Genomic DNA, 14,489 nt, shown 5'->3' with positions numbered 1-14,489 from the left:
AAATGGACAAACCCTCACTCCAACTTGAAGAAGCACAAAATGCAACAAACTGAACTTGGAATTATGGAGCCAATTCACACCTTACCCAACCTGAAAAAACAGAAATCATCTGGCCTGGGATTACAAACCAAAATCCTAACTCCTCAACCTGGTAGACAAGGCCAACACCTTCTGCCCCAAAATTATAAAGAAGATGTGGAACAAACAAAGTTCAACCAATGACTCATGGACATGACACTCTGTGTGCAGAATTATGAGGAGCCGAGGACCCTCCTCCATGATCACGGAAAGTAATAGAATGACCAAAAAGAAGGGCCATGCTCACACAACCGGATAGTGAAGTGTCATCTCTGAGAGAAGAGGGAGAGTTGACTCTCATTGGAGAGTCCTGAGGAATGATGCTCCAGAGACAGTGCAAACTAACATCGAATTGTTCAATTCAGGGATTGGCAAAGTCCCTTTATACTTTATTCATGATAGTCCATGAATGGTGGCCCAATATTGTATATTATATTTGATATAGAACAATTGTTTACTACCTGGAAAGTGCCAAAGCAGTCTAATGGAACATCCCATCTCAATAGAGCTCGTTGCTACCAGGAATTTAGTTATAAGGCTACTGGTAGTTCATGCATATTTGTAAATGCATACCTGTCCAGACAATGCTTACCACTGAGTGGGATCCAACTGAGTATGATGAGAAGATCCCTGAGAAGGAATGAAGCTACTCATCTCTTTACAATCGAGCCGGAACTTTTAAAATAGCCACAGAGGGTAGCCAAAACCCATCTGAAGAGAAAACTACTAAATCCTGTAAATAGTGTGATATAAAAGTGTTAGATGTGATCCACATGCCAGCCTGTACAATTCTCTCCCACGAGTGACACAACCAAGCTGCCAGGGACATCGATATAGGTCAAACTTTATGAGGACACCCTAAGAAGTCTTTGCTCCTCCAATGAAAGACCAGAGTAAGCTATCTGAACCAATTGATGAAACCAACTGGTCAAAGTGACAGGAGATATTCTATACATTTTCATGGATAATATCTTTATAATATGAATTATTATTACTTAGGTTGTCAGTCAGGATTTTTCATCTTGCCATTATGCTGTTACTAACCCCTTTATATTTTTGTTCATATTACTTACATCTCCAATTTTCGCTCTTCCTTAATTAAAAACTTTTAAATTTCTTTAATCAATAATTTTATATTTCTAAAATGTTCTAAATCTCTATGTGCATATTTAAGTAAAATAATAATTGGCAGAAAGATATCAAGTATCACAAAATGCAGGTTCCAGAAATCTTATGCAGAAAATAATTTTGAACAGGAAATGTAGCAGAAACCAATGTATAAACAGAACAATTCTTTAAACATACAAAATAAGTAATAACATACTGTTGGATTCTATTGAAATACTGTAAAAATTTCAAATGACAAGTGTGATAAAGAAAAAATAAGCATAAAAAATGATTCATGGTCACACAGAACAAGAACACGAGACCAAGAATAACGAAATATCACAATGTTGTATCAAGCAAGGTATCTTACAATCATTAAATTAACTGAGTCAGTGGTTGTTCCCATTACACATATTCGAAGGAGATAAAACTCAAACTTATACTAACTTGTACAAGTCTCTATACCACCCCTTGGGATACTCTAGAAGGGCATGGCACAGAAATAGAAAGGGGGTAAGCAAGTACAAGTCTCAAAACTTGTATAGCATAGCATTTTAAACAGCAGGAGATTCTGAAACTACAATCCAAGCCAATCCAAAACAATGTTCTAATCTGCAAAGTGAAAGAGATTACAAAAGGGAGCCCTCCAACCACAACTTTCATTAGAGTGAAGTTGGACATATCTCCTGATAACATTAATAATATAACGACCATGGATTTGTGAAGTTGACAAAGAATCACAAATTTTCAGCTATATCTTGAAATCAACCTCTGTTCTTATGCGAAAGATGACCTTCGCTGCTAACATCCAGGCACAGTGGAGGGCCCATGGAAACTTCATTAAAAATTGTTTTAAAATTGACTTTACCATCTTTCACAGTTGCTTCTCACAACATAAATCATTTTGACAGATGAAAGTGTGTAATCATAACTATCAGAATTGGTAAATCAATAACAAAAGAAATAGTTCCAAGAGAAGCACAGGACATGAACATTATTATCATACAATCAAATTCATTAGCTTCTCACTGCTTTACTTATATCTAAATACACCTATTACTTATCTTTATAAATGTCAACAATTTTGAACAATGTACAGTTATTTCTTTCCTCAAGAAAGTGATTACATTTTTTATACTTTACCTGTGGAAAGCTGGAGTGAGCCCAGAATAGATCTTCTTGAAAGGAATGGCATATCATCTGTGTCATTACATTGTTTACGTGGTGTGCTAAAAATACTGAAAATATTAAATGCATGTGTTTACATGAATCCGAAATAACTGAACACTTTTTTTAAAACCATAAAAGAACCACTACATACAAAACAATAGCAGAAGAGTTATTTGGTGATTATAAAAGATAATGCACATATTAATAATTACCCAGTAACATATGGCAACAGGAGTGAAAAAAAAACATTAACCAGAACTTTATCAGGTTTATCAAAACTATCCACCTCAACAGTATATAAACTACACATGTTGAGACCAGACCAATGGTAATGTCACACTTCCTGCTTTACATGCTATGTTGAATTCCAAGATTTTGTAGTAAGAACTTTATATTTTATAAAATGAATTACATCACCAATAACACATGTGAGAAATAACTCATAACAACTTGTGAGTTTGCACTAAGTAACTGTTTTGTCCAAAATATAAAAACATATCTCACTTAAATGCAGCTAAATCTCTTACTGAGTCATGATGCTAAATGGAATAATGACACTGAATGCAAAATGAGCAATCTTTATTAGAACTCTAACACAAACACAGTGCATGCACTTACTTTTACATACATGGAACTGTCACTTTTACTGGATTCTCTTACCTGCTCCTCCTTCAAGGTCCTGTTCTAGAAGTTTTAAATTCAATATTCTTTAGTTTGCAAGAAACACTGCATTTACCCATAGCTACCAGGGCTACCCATGTGACTGGTCATTCTCATTAAAACATAGGTGAGGTCATAACCTTTAGACACAATTAATATAGCCATTGAATGACATTGCTGTTGACAACTTTGCACAGTGTGCAGTATTACAGCAACATGCCCAACCCTAGGCAGAACAGGTATTATCCACATGAGAACAAAGGCAGCTAGATCAAAATTAACTTGACAGCCTTCTCAACTATGTGTTATTGAAAACTGCAGATATATAGAACAAAAAATAAATAATATTACAAGAACCTAAATCTAAGCAATTTAATAGCTTTTTTGATTTATGTCAGTTGTCACAAAAATAATTAAAAGAAGGGTTTTTGATTATTCTGACTATCCAAGAAATTATTACTGCCAAACTTGTTTATCATGTCTTTGATAAAACTACTAAGGCTATCTACTACTATCACTAATTTTGAACTGCTAACTTGAGGGAAAGCAACTGGCTGATAGCACCTGCCACTAAATTTTTTTTTTGACTGAAACAGTTTCAAAGATTCTACTCACACCACTCAAAAACTACATAATCATCACAAATAACTGACTATGACTACAGCTAAATACTTAACATAATTACAATAACCTACTAATATTCACTCCAAAGAACAAAAATAATTTAAAACCACTACTAAAAATATTTTCCAGAATAATAATTTATATGGCACAATCCACTTCACAAAACATAAAAGTAATAATAAAAAAATGTCACTAAAACATAAGGAAGTGAGAAATTATTACTTCATTGTGTGAGTAAATGTCAAAGCTGCTATGCACTACAAGCTACAATGGCTTCAAATATGGTAATCAGCAGAACTACAATTATTAAGCAACAAATTACAACAGTTTTCTAGAATATACTAATTCATAAGTTATAAAAAATGTAATATTAAACTGGATATTACCAATATATTTAGGTACTGTAGGCCTGGTAAAAACTGATAAATGTCCATCATACACAAAATTTGTTTTTCTTACTTACAATGACCACATAATTTCAAGTACAATCACTTAAAAGTAAAAACAGCTAATATTTATTAAGACTAGCTTTAAGTTACTTCACACTATGCAAGTTCATATATATGCAAGAAATGAAGGCTGGTTTAATAACAAAAATAATCTGTTACCTTTCTGTGGTTAATTCACTTAAGTTCAAGGTCAAATCTGTCACTGGAGATGTAACACTGGTCTTCTTAATCTCTGGAGAATGAGAGGTTTGAAGCTCCAGATCAAAGATTTTTTTCTTTTTTGAAAGCATCTTTTTTCACTTTGTAATAGGACTTACAAAGAAATGAAAAGGGTACAATTATAATGTTTTGTTTTTCAAATACATATATACTTAATTTTTCTGTTCTTCTGCAAGTTTCCTGTTCTTTAAAAGCAATTTTTTGTCTTTTTAATTGAGTCCACAGAATACCTACAGAAATATAAATTTGTATTACTTACATCGTATTATAGAATATTATCATAAATACACTTTGAACAAATCAGACAAGTGATTACCTTTATTTCAGAGATAGTAAATATTAATCAACAAAACATATTTTGAATACAGCACTAAGTTAAGTATTTCAAAAGATGAAATGCTATACATAATTAATAAACATCTTTATAAACTTATACAAACAGCACAAACCAAAACACTTTAAAAATTTGTTTATCTTTCTCTCTTACTTTGACAAGATAAACAGTGTGCAGGTACCTTAGGATTAGAATTTGTTATGTTACACCAATTCTTAAAAGAGATTATATCAGTTGACCTGGAAATTATTAGCCTGTTAGTCTTACTTCTGCAGTGTTAACGATATAACTTCATGTCATAACTGATAAGTCCCACACATTTTAAGGCTCAGTTCATGCAATTAAAGGCTATCTACTCAGTAATACTAATAAAACAAGAAAGGAAGTTTGCATTGATAGCACTATACTGTCATAAAAATGTGTTAGTAAAGAACAGACATTTGTCAAAATGTTGAGCTGTATTCAGAGTATACAGCTGCTTTCTTTTGGCATTTACTCTGAAGGAGTAATGACAACTTTGGCAGGGGTCATATTTTTGGAGAATGATATCTCCATGACCATAAGTTAGCTTAGCTTAATACAGTTCTTCATATCATATACCAATCTCCATCAATATGAAATCCAATGACTCAAGATATACTCAAATAGTGCAATCAATCAAATCAAAAGTTGGTCAAGACATGTAAACAATATGGCTTTTCTCACGTGGTACTAAAGAAACATTTCTTTAACAATAATTCAACACTAAATAACCATGCATTTCTATTTTAATGAAATATTTTAATAAATTTGAACTAATTTTACTTTCTTTCATAAGTAAATTTAAACTAATTTCCAATTTACAGTTGCAATAACCAATAAGGCAACGCTAAGTACAAGTTAAATTTTAATATTATAATTAACTAATCTATATAACAGTAATTGGCCTAGCAATAAACTTGATTTTATAACGTTAATTTTTTTCTCCTTAATTAGTATTTACTCTTAGTAGTACTCTAAAGTTACGATATAAATATAACTGGATATCTAATACAAACTTACATAGTACTTTATTATTAGTACTAGTAATACTAATAGTAGTTAGTACCAGTAATTAACCAAAATATAAAAACTGGAAATGGAAAATCAAATTGACATGCATTTGAAGCTATTCAAATAACAATTAATATGAATCAAGTAATAATATTAATATGAATAAATTGAACAAATATAAATTACAGAATTCACAGTTAAAATTAATGAATCAAGTCATAATATTAATATGATTCAATTGAAAAAATATATAAATTACAGAATTCACAGTTAAAATTAATGAAGTCTAGAATAAAATGATAAAATTTAAAACTTACTTTTCCTACGTCACTCAACATCGATGTCACAGGGTTAAATAAACAACATAAAAAGTTGAAATTTTGAAGCCAAACCTAAATTTACTAAGCGAAGTGTTGACCTAATAATAACTTTATCAAGACAGACTCTCCGTTGCAAATGTATAAGTTAAAATTTCAGTGCAAATAGTAATTTGATGTCGGGCTTCTGTCCATACGGTCCGTTAACAGAGACAAAATATATTATCCGGCGTTGCACAGAAATCGAGTCAATGATTCGAAACCGCCCGCCTGTTCAATGACGTCACAAATAGCTAATATAACATTGCATCTATAATTTTGGAATATATGCAGTAAATTTCAATTTTGAAATATAAATGGACAAATGTGGAAAAATAATCTCTTAAATTGTGGTCGAATTAAATAAGGAATGTAGAAAGTCAAATAGATGGCGCTAAAATTATTTTGGCGCGAAACAAAGTTGGACTTATTCACTTGTGAAATAGTGTGAATAGATTGGTTGAATCTAATGAAAGCTACGTGGAAACTTTTGCATGTTTTGGACAATGTATTGATCGTATAATACACTTAAAAAAAGATTGGTAAATCATTTTGATTTATTTTGTCTGATGAAGTGTTCTGTGATTTGATATCAAAATCTAGCTACTAATACTGTTTTTATACTATAACTTAGTAGAAGATAAGTTTATAACTATGTTCGACGTAGAAACTTAAGCAAGTGAAACACTCAAAGTCAAACTCTAACTTCTATTTCTAAGGTACTACTAGTACCAGTTAAAGTAAAACAGTAAAAGGTTAACGCTGTAACGGAGGGAAGAGTGGCATTAATTATTAAAACTAAGTTTAAAGTAGTATTTCGTGGTAGACTATAAGCATAACTTAGTTAAACTTGATAAAGGTTTATTAATTAGATTTTTAACTTCTAACTAACTTTCAGGCAACAAATTGAGAGAGACAGAGGAGTAGCTACAACTTGTAGTACAAGTAAAAATATCAAAACTTCAAAGTTCAACAAAGTGAGGATGTCCACAACTATTTTAAGAGAGAGAAATGATAGATCAGCAAACAAAAGGTGAATTAAGTTTTAACATTAAAATAAGTCTTAATACATATATTATTATCAATAATACAATACTAAGCTAATTTTAGTAAAACTATAATCATTACTCAAGGCTAGCACATGGTTTTAATATTTATTTTGTATTCAGTATTTTAATTAGGAATATGTTTTGATAAATATATATATTAAAGAGATGGAAAAATATATTGCTTCCCTGTACTACATAAACTGTCACTACACAATAGAATAATTATATTTGCACAAAAGTACTTTACTGGTGTTACAAAAATGTACCAAGCTACCCTACAAAAAGTGCATAATAATATTTTGAAAATATAATTTTTTTGTAATTTAACAAGTCCAAATGAGTACAGATATGTTAACTTTGATCACAGTTTTGCATCTAAAAATTTAAATTTGGACTAGGAAAATGTGGTTCAGCATGTTCCAGATATTAAAAAGGACAATTCTACTTTAGAAATTTCTTTTTGTTCATTAATATTCAAAAATAATCATGTATTTATATTATTCTTGCCTTGTTACTTCTCATCCCTCTATAACTTCTTATATAGCTCTGACAGCTACATACTGAAACTAGCTGTTAAAAATATTAAAATATGGGTTCATATTTTATTTTAAGAACATATGAATAGAATGAAAGGTTCTTCATAACTTGTGTAAGTTTAAAAAGCATGCATGGTATTTAACTTTTTAGCTTTAGTCATATTTTTGTGTAGTTCTTCTTTTAAGCACATCATTTTTAAGTTATGTTTAATGTTAATTTTTATGCAGTCTCTCTCTATATACGTATATGTGTGTGTGTGTGTGTGTGTGTGTGTGCAGGCTGCAAGTTCATTTCATAATTTACATCATACAAAAGTAATATACAAAACATTGTTGAAATTTCAAGTACCAGAAGTAGGTGAGTTTGTAATACTGGTTAGTTTTTCTGAACATTAAGACTTTAACTATTTTAATATAAAATTTTCCACTTCTCGTTTTGTCTGCGGACAAAGAATATTTCACAGATTAATTTCATAAATTCTTTATTTGCCATTTACTTTTGTTTTCTGCATTAACTAGAACAAATAACAATCTCATAAAATATGTTTAGTGTTTAATAAAATAAACTAGTGAATACTTTGATTTAATAATAATAATAAAATGATGCAGCTTAAAATTCTTGGCTATGGTGAGTAAGAATAGTACTCACTATTAGTAATTTGATGTATAAACACTATAATTTTGGAATATATGTGGTAAATTTCCATTTTGAAATATAAATGGACAAATGTGAACAAATAATCTCTTAAATTGTGGTTGAAAGAAATAAGGAAATGTAGAAAGTCAAATAGATGGCACTAAAATTATTTTGGTGTGAAACAAAGTTGGACTTGTTCACTTAATATTTATTTGTATTCAGTATTTTGGTATGTATGGTAGATTGGGTGATATCTCAAGGTTAAAACCACTCTTATGTCTGAATGGGAATAACCAGCTTTGTGGCTAACACTAGTCTCTTTGGATAGTTTGACATTACCTTTTAAATTAAATAACATGAAATTTAGCCAGTCTGGTACAAGATGTACCCTGAGTCTGTCTGGAACATCATCTTGAGTGAGATTGATTCACAGCTCCAGTATAGGAGTCTGTTTCTCAAAAAATAAAGTACATACGGTGTTGATTTGTACTGTGTTAAATGAAAGTCATTTTTCATTGTGTATTTACACTTTTTTTCTGTATGTTTATTTCTCAGCACAGACTCAGTTAATAGGAAATTTTAGTGGAACTCAGTATTGCTTTATAATTTATCCTGCTGAACCTCCCTTTTTGTAGGGGACCAACCTAATTTTGGAAATTAGTTTACCTGAAAATATGATGACAGTAATGAAATTAAATGACTGTTTTAGTGATTGGTTAATATATATGAAAAAGTACGTGCCCATAAAGAACCACATTGCATGGGAAGTAAAACTGTAAACAAAAAAAATATATATATATATATACACACACAAACAAACAAATATAGATACATACATACATGCATCATATAAACCAAAGAAAAAATTTATTAATTACATATGATTAAGTAAAATACAAATGCACGTCTTGGGAAATTAACTTGACATTATATGTAGATCAAAAACTTTCAAAATTTATGTAGAATTATGGTATTGCACTACATTAATACTAAGTGTATAACGTTGTTATGAATGTTGTACAGTTAAGAGGGATTTTATTTTCTAAAAGCAGAAAGTTTTGAACCCACCATTACACAGTATTTTTTCAATCCTTATTGAAGAAACAGTTTAGATTTAGAAATTTTTATTTTTTATTAAAAAGCTGTGTTTTGTTGAGTGCATTATTTACTTTTACATAAAAACTTTCAATGCTATTAATACCTATGTTCTTGAAAAGATGTTTTACATGTGTTATATTTTATCCAAAATATAACTTTTCTATCCAGAAAAGAAATTTCAAGATACCAACCCAAAAGCCTCTTTTCCAGTGATGAAAGAGAAAGGGAATCAAAGACAGATTATCAACATGATAGGTAATAAACTCTTTTTTCAGTTATATTCGTATATGCACAAGAGCATGCACACAAACACACACATATTTAATAAAATATTATGGTGTTTCTATAATCATACACTTATTTATGAGAGACAAGTATGTACTCTAAGTGAATTATTTTCCAGTATCGTCAGTGGCAGAGAAAGGGCCTGGTGGTTAGGACACTCAACTCACAATCTGAGGGTTGTGGGTTTGAATCCCTGTTACCACACTTGCTTACCCATTCAGCTGTGCAGACATTATAATTTAATGCTTAGTCCCTATATTCGTTGGTAAAAGAGTTGGCAGTGGGTTGCGATGACTAGCTGCTTTTCCTCTAGTCTATTACTGCTAAGTTAGGAACAGCTAGTTCAGATAGCCCTTGTGTACCTTTGCATGTAATTCAAACCAAATCTTGTCCTTCAGACATAAATGAATGTAATGATTATTTATAAACAGTACAAAACTATATGTAATGAGAAAAGCAAAGTTTATTAGAACATTTGTAGTAATTTGACTAACTTATGATTCCGTTATTCTACCTTGCTTGACTTATAAACTTTTATATAAAATTATAACGTTCTATTGGATGAGAAATTGTAACAACCTGCTGAAATATATAGAACCTCGTGTATGTATTAGGTCAATTTCATATGGGATTGTGGGAAAGTCACTCATAAACTGTTTGAAGACTATCTTCCTGTGTAACAAGACTGGCTGTCTGATCTATAGTTTAATAGCTTTTTTAGAATCATACAATAAGGGATCAGAAATACAGATCAGATCATTCATAGCTGTTTCCTTCAGAAAGCAATGTCTGTCTCACATAATACATTTCTTTATGAAAACATCTAAACATGGGAAGTGGCAGTGGGTAGCATTAACACTATCAAGACAGTGCTGGTGTTTTCTGACAACCCATTTCTGTGAAGCTGTATATAGCAATATTTACTATATTTGCAAATTTATTAAGTGTACCTTCACAGAATTTGGTGAGCTTTTTGTGAACACTGCAAATCCATTGTGCAAACAAAATGAGATTTTTTATACAGTATTTTTACTAAAACTTTATCTATGAATGTAATGAGTTGGTCTGTCTTTGGCTAATCTGAGTGGAAAGTGATTTTTATACTAAGAATCCCTGTCCATCTGTTTTTCACTTACAAGGTATTTTTCAAAATTGATAGTCGGGGGTTGTATTGTTGAGTGGGAAAATTTATTGATATCTCACAAAAAGGAAAAGTTAGGATGTTGAAACTGTACATTAAACTGTGGAATTGTTTATAGATTACATCTACATAACATAGAAAGTGTACATGTTTGGCTATTGTAGTTACACTAATAAAAGGAGAAAATTCAGAGTGGTTGGATGTGACTGTTAAGATTGAGAATTTTTAAAATATTTTCTTTTAAAACTTAGATATTATAAAAATTTAAATTATAAACTACATTTTGATGTTAATTTTATTGAATATTTAATAATAGTTATTTAATTAAATTTTGAAACCAAACCGTAAAAGGTTTTGACATGTAGAAGAGCTGAGTCGTGCTCATAGGGTTTATGCAATTGTTGTGATAGGAAGTATCAAGATATGGTCTATTCCCAAATGATTACTTGCTTTGTTCAAGAAAGTATTCAGTATTGAAAAGTTTTTTCAGCTTTTCATGATGCTTATCTAGAACTTTGGGGAGATTTTATAATTAGCCACTCTTCTTAAAGGGATTTGTATGTACTTGACTCTGTCAAGCTTGAAGTAGTTTCTTGTGTGTCTTCTCCTTGTCATGTGTATCAGTAGTGCATATTTCAAAAAGGATGTACTATCTTTATATGTATTTACCACTCCAGGTCTTACTTGCCCTGACCCTAAAGATGATCTGACAGTGTCAGGTAACTTGCATATTTTACACCAGATTTAGTTTTACATAAGCATCTTCATAAAAAAATTAAATGGTTTGTACTAACATATATATATATATATAAAGTATTAGTAATTTGATTCTTCATCTTACCTTACGTCAAGAAGAAAAAATTCCTGGAAGAAACCATCTCATGAAATGGTATGTTCAGAAGATTTTCCTCCACTTGAGAAATTAAGGTAAGTCACTTGTCAGTCATGCTATTACATTTGAATGAAGTAAATGTAATTGCTTTTTAATGTGCTCCAACAATAAGAAATAGATATATTTGTATTGAACAGACCAGAATTGTGCATTTGTTACAAATTTTACTGTTACACTCCACTCAACAACACCTAATCATAACTAAATTTTTTTTATTTTATCCATATATCAAAACAGTATATATTAGTTATATATACAATTGTTTTACCTTTATTCAATCAGATAATAATAGCCTAAGGGTTTGTTCTGGGTGTTGTTAACTAGCTTCCTTCCCTTTTATCTATCAGCTCAAAATTAGGAATGGTTATGTGCATATTGTTTTTGTGTAACCCTGTGCAAAATTCTGAAGCAAACTGACTGATCTGAGTTATAAGGAATTAGGAATGGTTATGTGCATATTGTTTTTGTGTAACCCTGTGCAAAATTCTGAAGCAAACTGACTGATCTGAGTTATAAGCGGTGTTTTTTATTGATTAATATAATCCCTAATTTAAAGAATATTTCAGTATTTTTTGTTATTTAAGCCTCTATTTGCGCATTATATGTACCTTTTATAGCAATAACATAAAAAGAAAAGAGAAATAATAAGTTAGGCATCACTGAATGCATTAGAATCATATGCAGCGTAAAAACACTTTTTGTTTATTTAATTAGTTTTTCATTTATTGCAAAATGGTAATTAATAAACAAACTTGATTTTGTTTTACAAAAAATGCTATAACTTAAATCATTCCACATGAATCATATCAAGTTTAAAGACAATGTGAATGTAACTAATCTTTATACACATATTTTTATTTTCATATAATTTACTAACCTTTTGGCACCTGTCTGAGTGTACCTGATAGCAAAATTGTAAACTTTTAATCATTCTTCTTCTTATTTTGTTTTTATTTTAGTTTAATATTTCAGTTATAAAAATATTGTGTACATAGAAAAATTTAAATTGCATATTTTGATCCTGGGTTGATTTTGGTGCACTCAGAATGAAACATTAATGTTTGTGGATTTTTGTGATCATAATATGGTACTCATAGGCACCCTAAGAGGAAAGTCAAAATGGTTTGAATAATATTATCAATTTGAACCTTGTAACTTCAATATAAGTTGAGTTTAACTGGTGTTACCTTCACAATAGAACTAATGTTATTTGATTAGACTCTTGAGGTTTCTTATGACATATTCCCTATTGAGTTTTAAACTTTATGAGGTAAAGCTATAATTCTTGAATCTTTTGTATCACAGAATATATTAATGTTATTTCAACTTTATTTAACATATTTAGGTTACTTTAGGACCATATCATTGACACTGATTAATCCAAAATACTATATCATTTTAAAAGAAGTCTTTTTTTTTTTCCTGTAAAAAAATAGTAAAAATTTGGTTGCAGTGTTACACAGCTAACTTTTACAAAGTCAACTTGTGTCATACCATTATTGTAAAAAGCAAAACATTACAACAGCTAGCAAGGAGTAGTCAAACAGTTATTAAAACAATAATACTTTATCTGAATAGACTTTCTAGTTTTATTCTTATTCTTTCACTAATGGTTTTCAAACTTTGTGAGATAAATTTGTAGTTATTTAAAGTTTTATTTTTACAAAATTGATTTACATTATTATAACTTATTTTGACTTTAAATTTAGGCTTCTTGAAAAATGTTCAGAATATTAGGTTTTTACTTCGTCTTCCTTGTTTGTTTAAAAAAACGCTTGTAACTGCATAGTTATAGTTACAACACTTAAGCCTCCAACATTGTCTAAAACATGCTCAACTCCTTAAACCTGAGTGGACACTACAAGCATCCCGACAAAAATCCCAATTTACCCATCGGACAATAACATATATTTTGTTACGACAGCGGAAGTCACGTGACGCTGGTAACACGTCATGAGTTTCTAGAAGGATCATGACTGTTCCTGGCAACTCTGGTGTTTGCCATATGCCCTCTATTTTTGTATTTTAGCCTGGCAAATAAAGTGGAGAGGAGGATTGACGGCATGAATAATAGCAGATTGAAGAGAGCAATATAGAGACAGATAATTGAGTCAAACGAGTGGTAGCGACCGTAAGAAAAGTGCATGAATCGTTGTGAATTATAGCGTGTGTTTCAGTTAAAGTGACTGTGGAAATTCTGTGTATTGCAAAGTTGTATCGAGAAAGAATAAACTAGTTTTAGTTAAGAAAGGACTTGTATCGCTGAAGTTCCTCGGGAAGAATTTATACCAGAAATTAATAAACGACCAGAGATGTAACAAATTGGTGTCAGAAAGTGAGACAGAAAAGAAAAAAAATGGAAACAAGAAGTGGCAAATCAAACTACAGCTTAGCAGATTTGATGGCAGCAATACAAGAACAGCAAAAGAAACAAGAAGATTTATTACAGCAGTGGTTGGAGGAGAAAGAAAAGAAACAAGAAGAGAGATTACAGCAGTTGTTGGAGGAAAAAGAAAAGAAACAAGAAGAGAGATTGCAACAGTGGCAGCTCGAACAGCAGAATAAACAAGAGAGATTAAAGCAGTTGTTGGAGGAAAAAGAAAAGAAACAAGAAAAGAGACAACAGCAGTGGTTGGAGGAGAAAGAAAATAAACAAGAAGAGATACTACAGCAGTGGCACCTGGAACAAGAAAGGAAACAGGAAGAAAGTCTCCAACAGTCGCGGGAAAGTGAGCAGCAACTACAAGAAAGTCAACAACGGTGGCGAGAAGTACAAATGGAAAACATTAGTAAATTTCAAAGTGAATTAAATACAGTAAAGG

At 30.7% G+C, this 14,489-nt stretch overlaps 2 protein-coding genes across 5 annotated transcripts in view; one reads left to right on the top strand and one right to left on the bottom strand.

Moving 5' to 3' along the window:
- LOC106465985 (M-phase inducer phosphatase 1-B-like) overlaps positions 1-6,255 on the bottom strand; it is a 28,350-nt gene extending 22,095 nt beyond the window's left edge. The window contains exons 1-3 of one of the 2 annotated variants that reach the window (XM_013926235.2): positions 5,991-6,255; positions 4,248-4,537; positions 2,329-2,423 (exon numbers count right to left, since the gene is read on the bottom strand). In XM_013926235.2, the coding sequence (XP_013781689.1) occupies positions 2,329-2,423; positions 4,248-4,378 (226 nt within the window). In that variant the 5' untranslated portion in view covers positions 4,379-4,537; positions 5,991-6,255. Of the gene's footprint in view, positions 1-2,328; positions 2,424-4,247; positions 4,538-4,822; positions 4,900-5,990 lie in introns of those variants that run through there. The other variant, XM_022393956.1, reaches the window with a different exon arrangement.
- Positions 6,256-6,476: 221 nt separating this feature from the next.
- LOC106465984 (histone RNA hairpin-binding protein-like) overlaps positions 6,477-14,489 on the top strand; it is a 20,603-nt gene continuing 12,590 nt past the window's right edge. For 2 of the 3 annotated variants that reach the window (XM_022393955.1, XM_022393954.1), the window contains exons 1-4: positions 6,477-6,571; positions 6,928-7,062; positions 9,518-9,604; positions 11,628-11,702. The gene's annotated coding sequence lies outside the window, so the exon portion shown is untranslated. The remainder of the gene's footprint in view (positions 6,572-6,927; positions 7,063-9,517; positions 9,605-11,627; positions 11,703-14,489) is intronic. The other variant, XM_022393953.1, reaches the window with a different exon arrangement.

Source organism: Limulus polyphemus, unplaced genomic scaffold, assembly GCF_000517525.1.
Source record: "Limulus polyphemus unplaced genomic scaffold, Limulus_polyphemus-2.1.2 Scaffold2114, whole genome shotgun sequence".
NCBI classification, from domain to species: Eukaryota; Metazoa; Arthropoda; class Merostomata; order Xiphosura; family Limulidae; genus Limulus; species Limulus polyphemus.
Note: the sequence above shows the minus strand (reverse complement) of the source record. Positions and strands in the feature narration are given on the sequence as shown.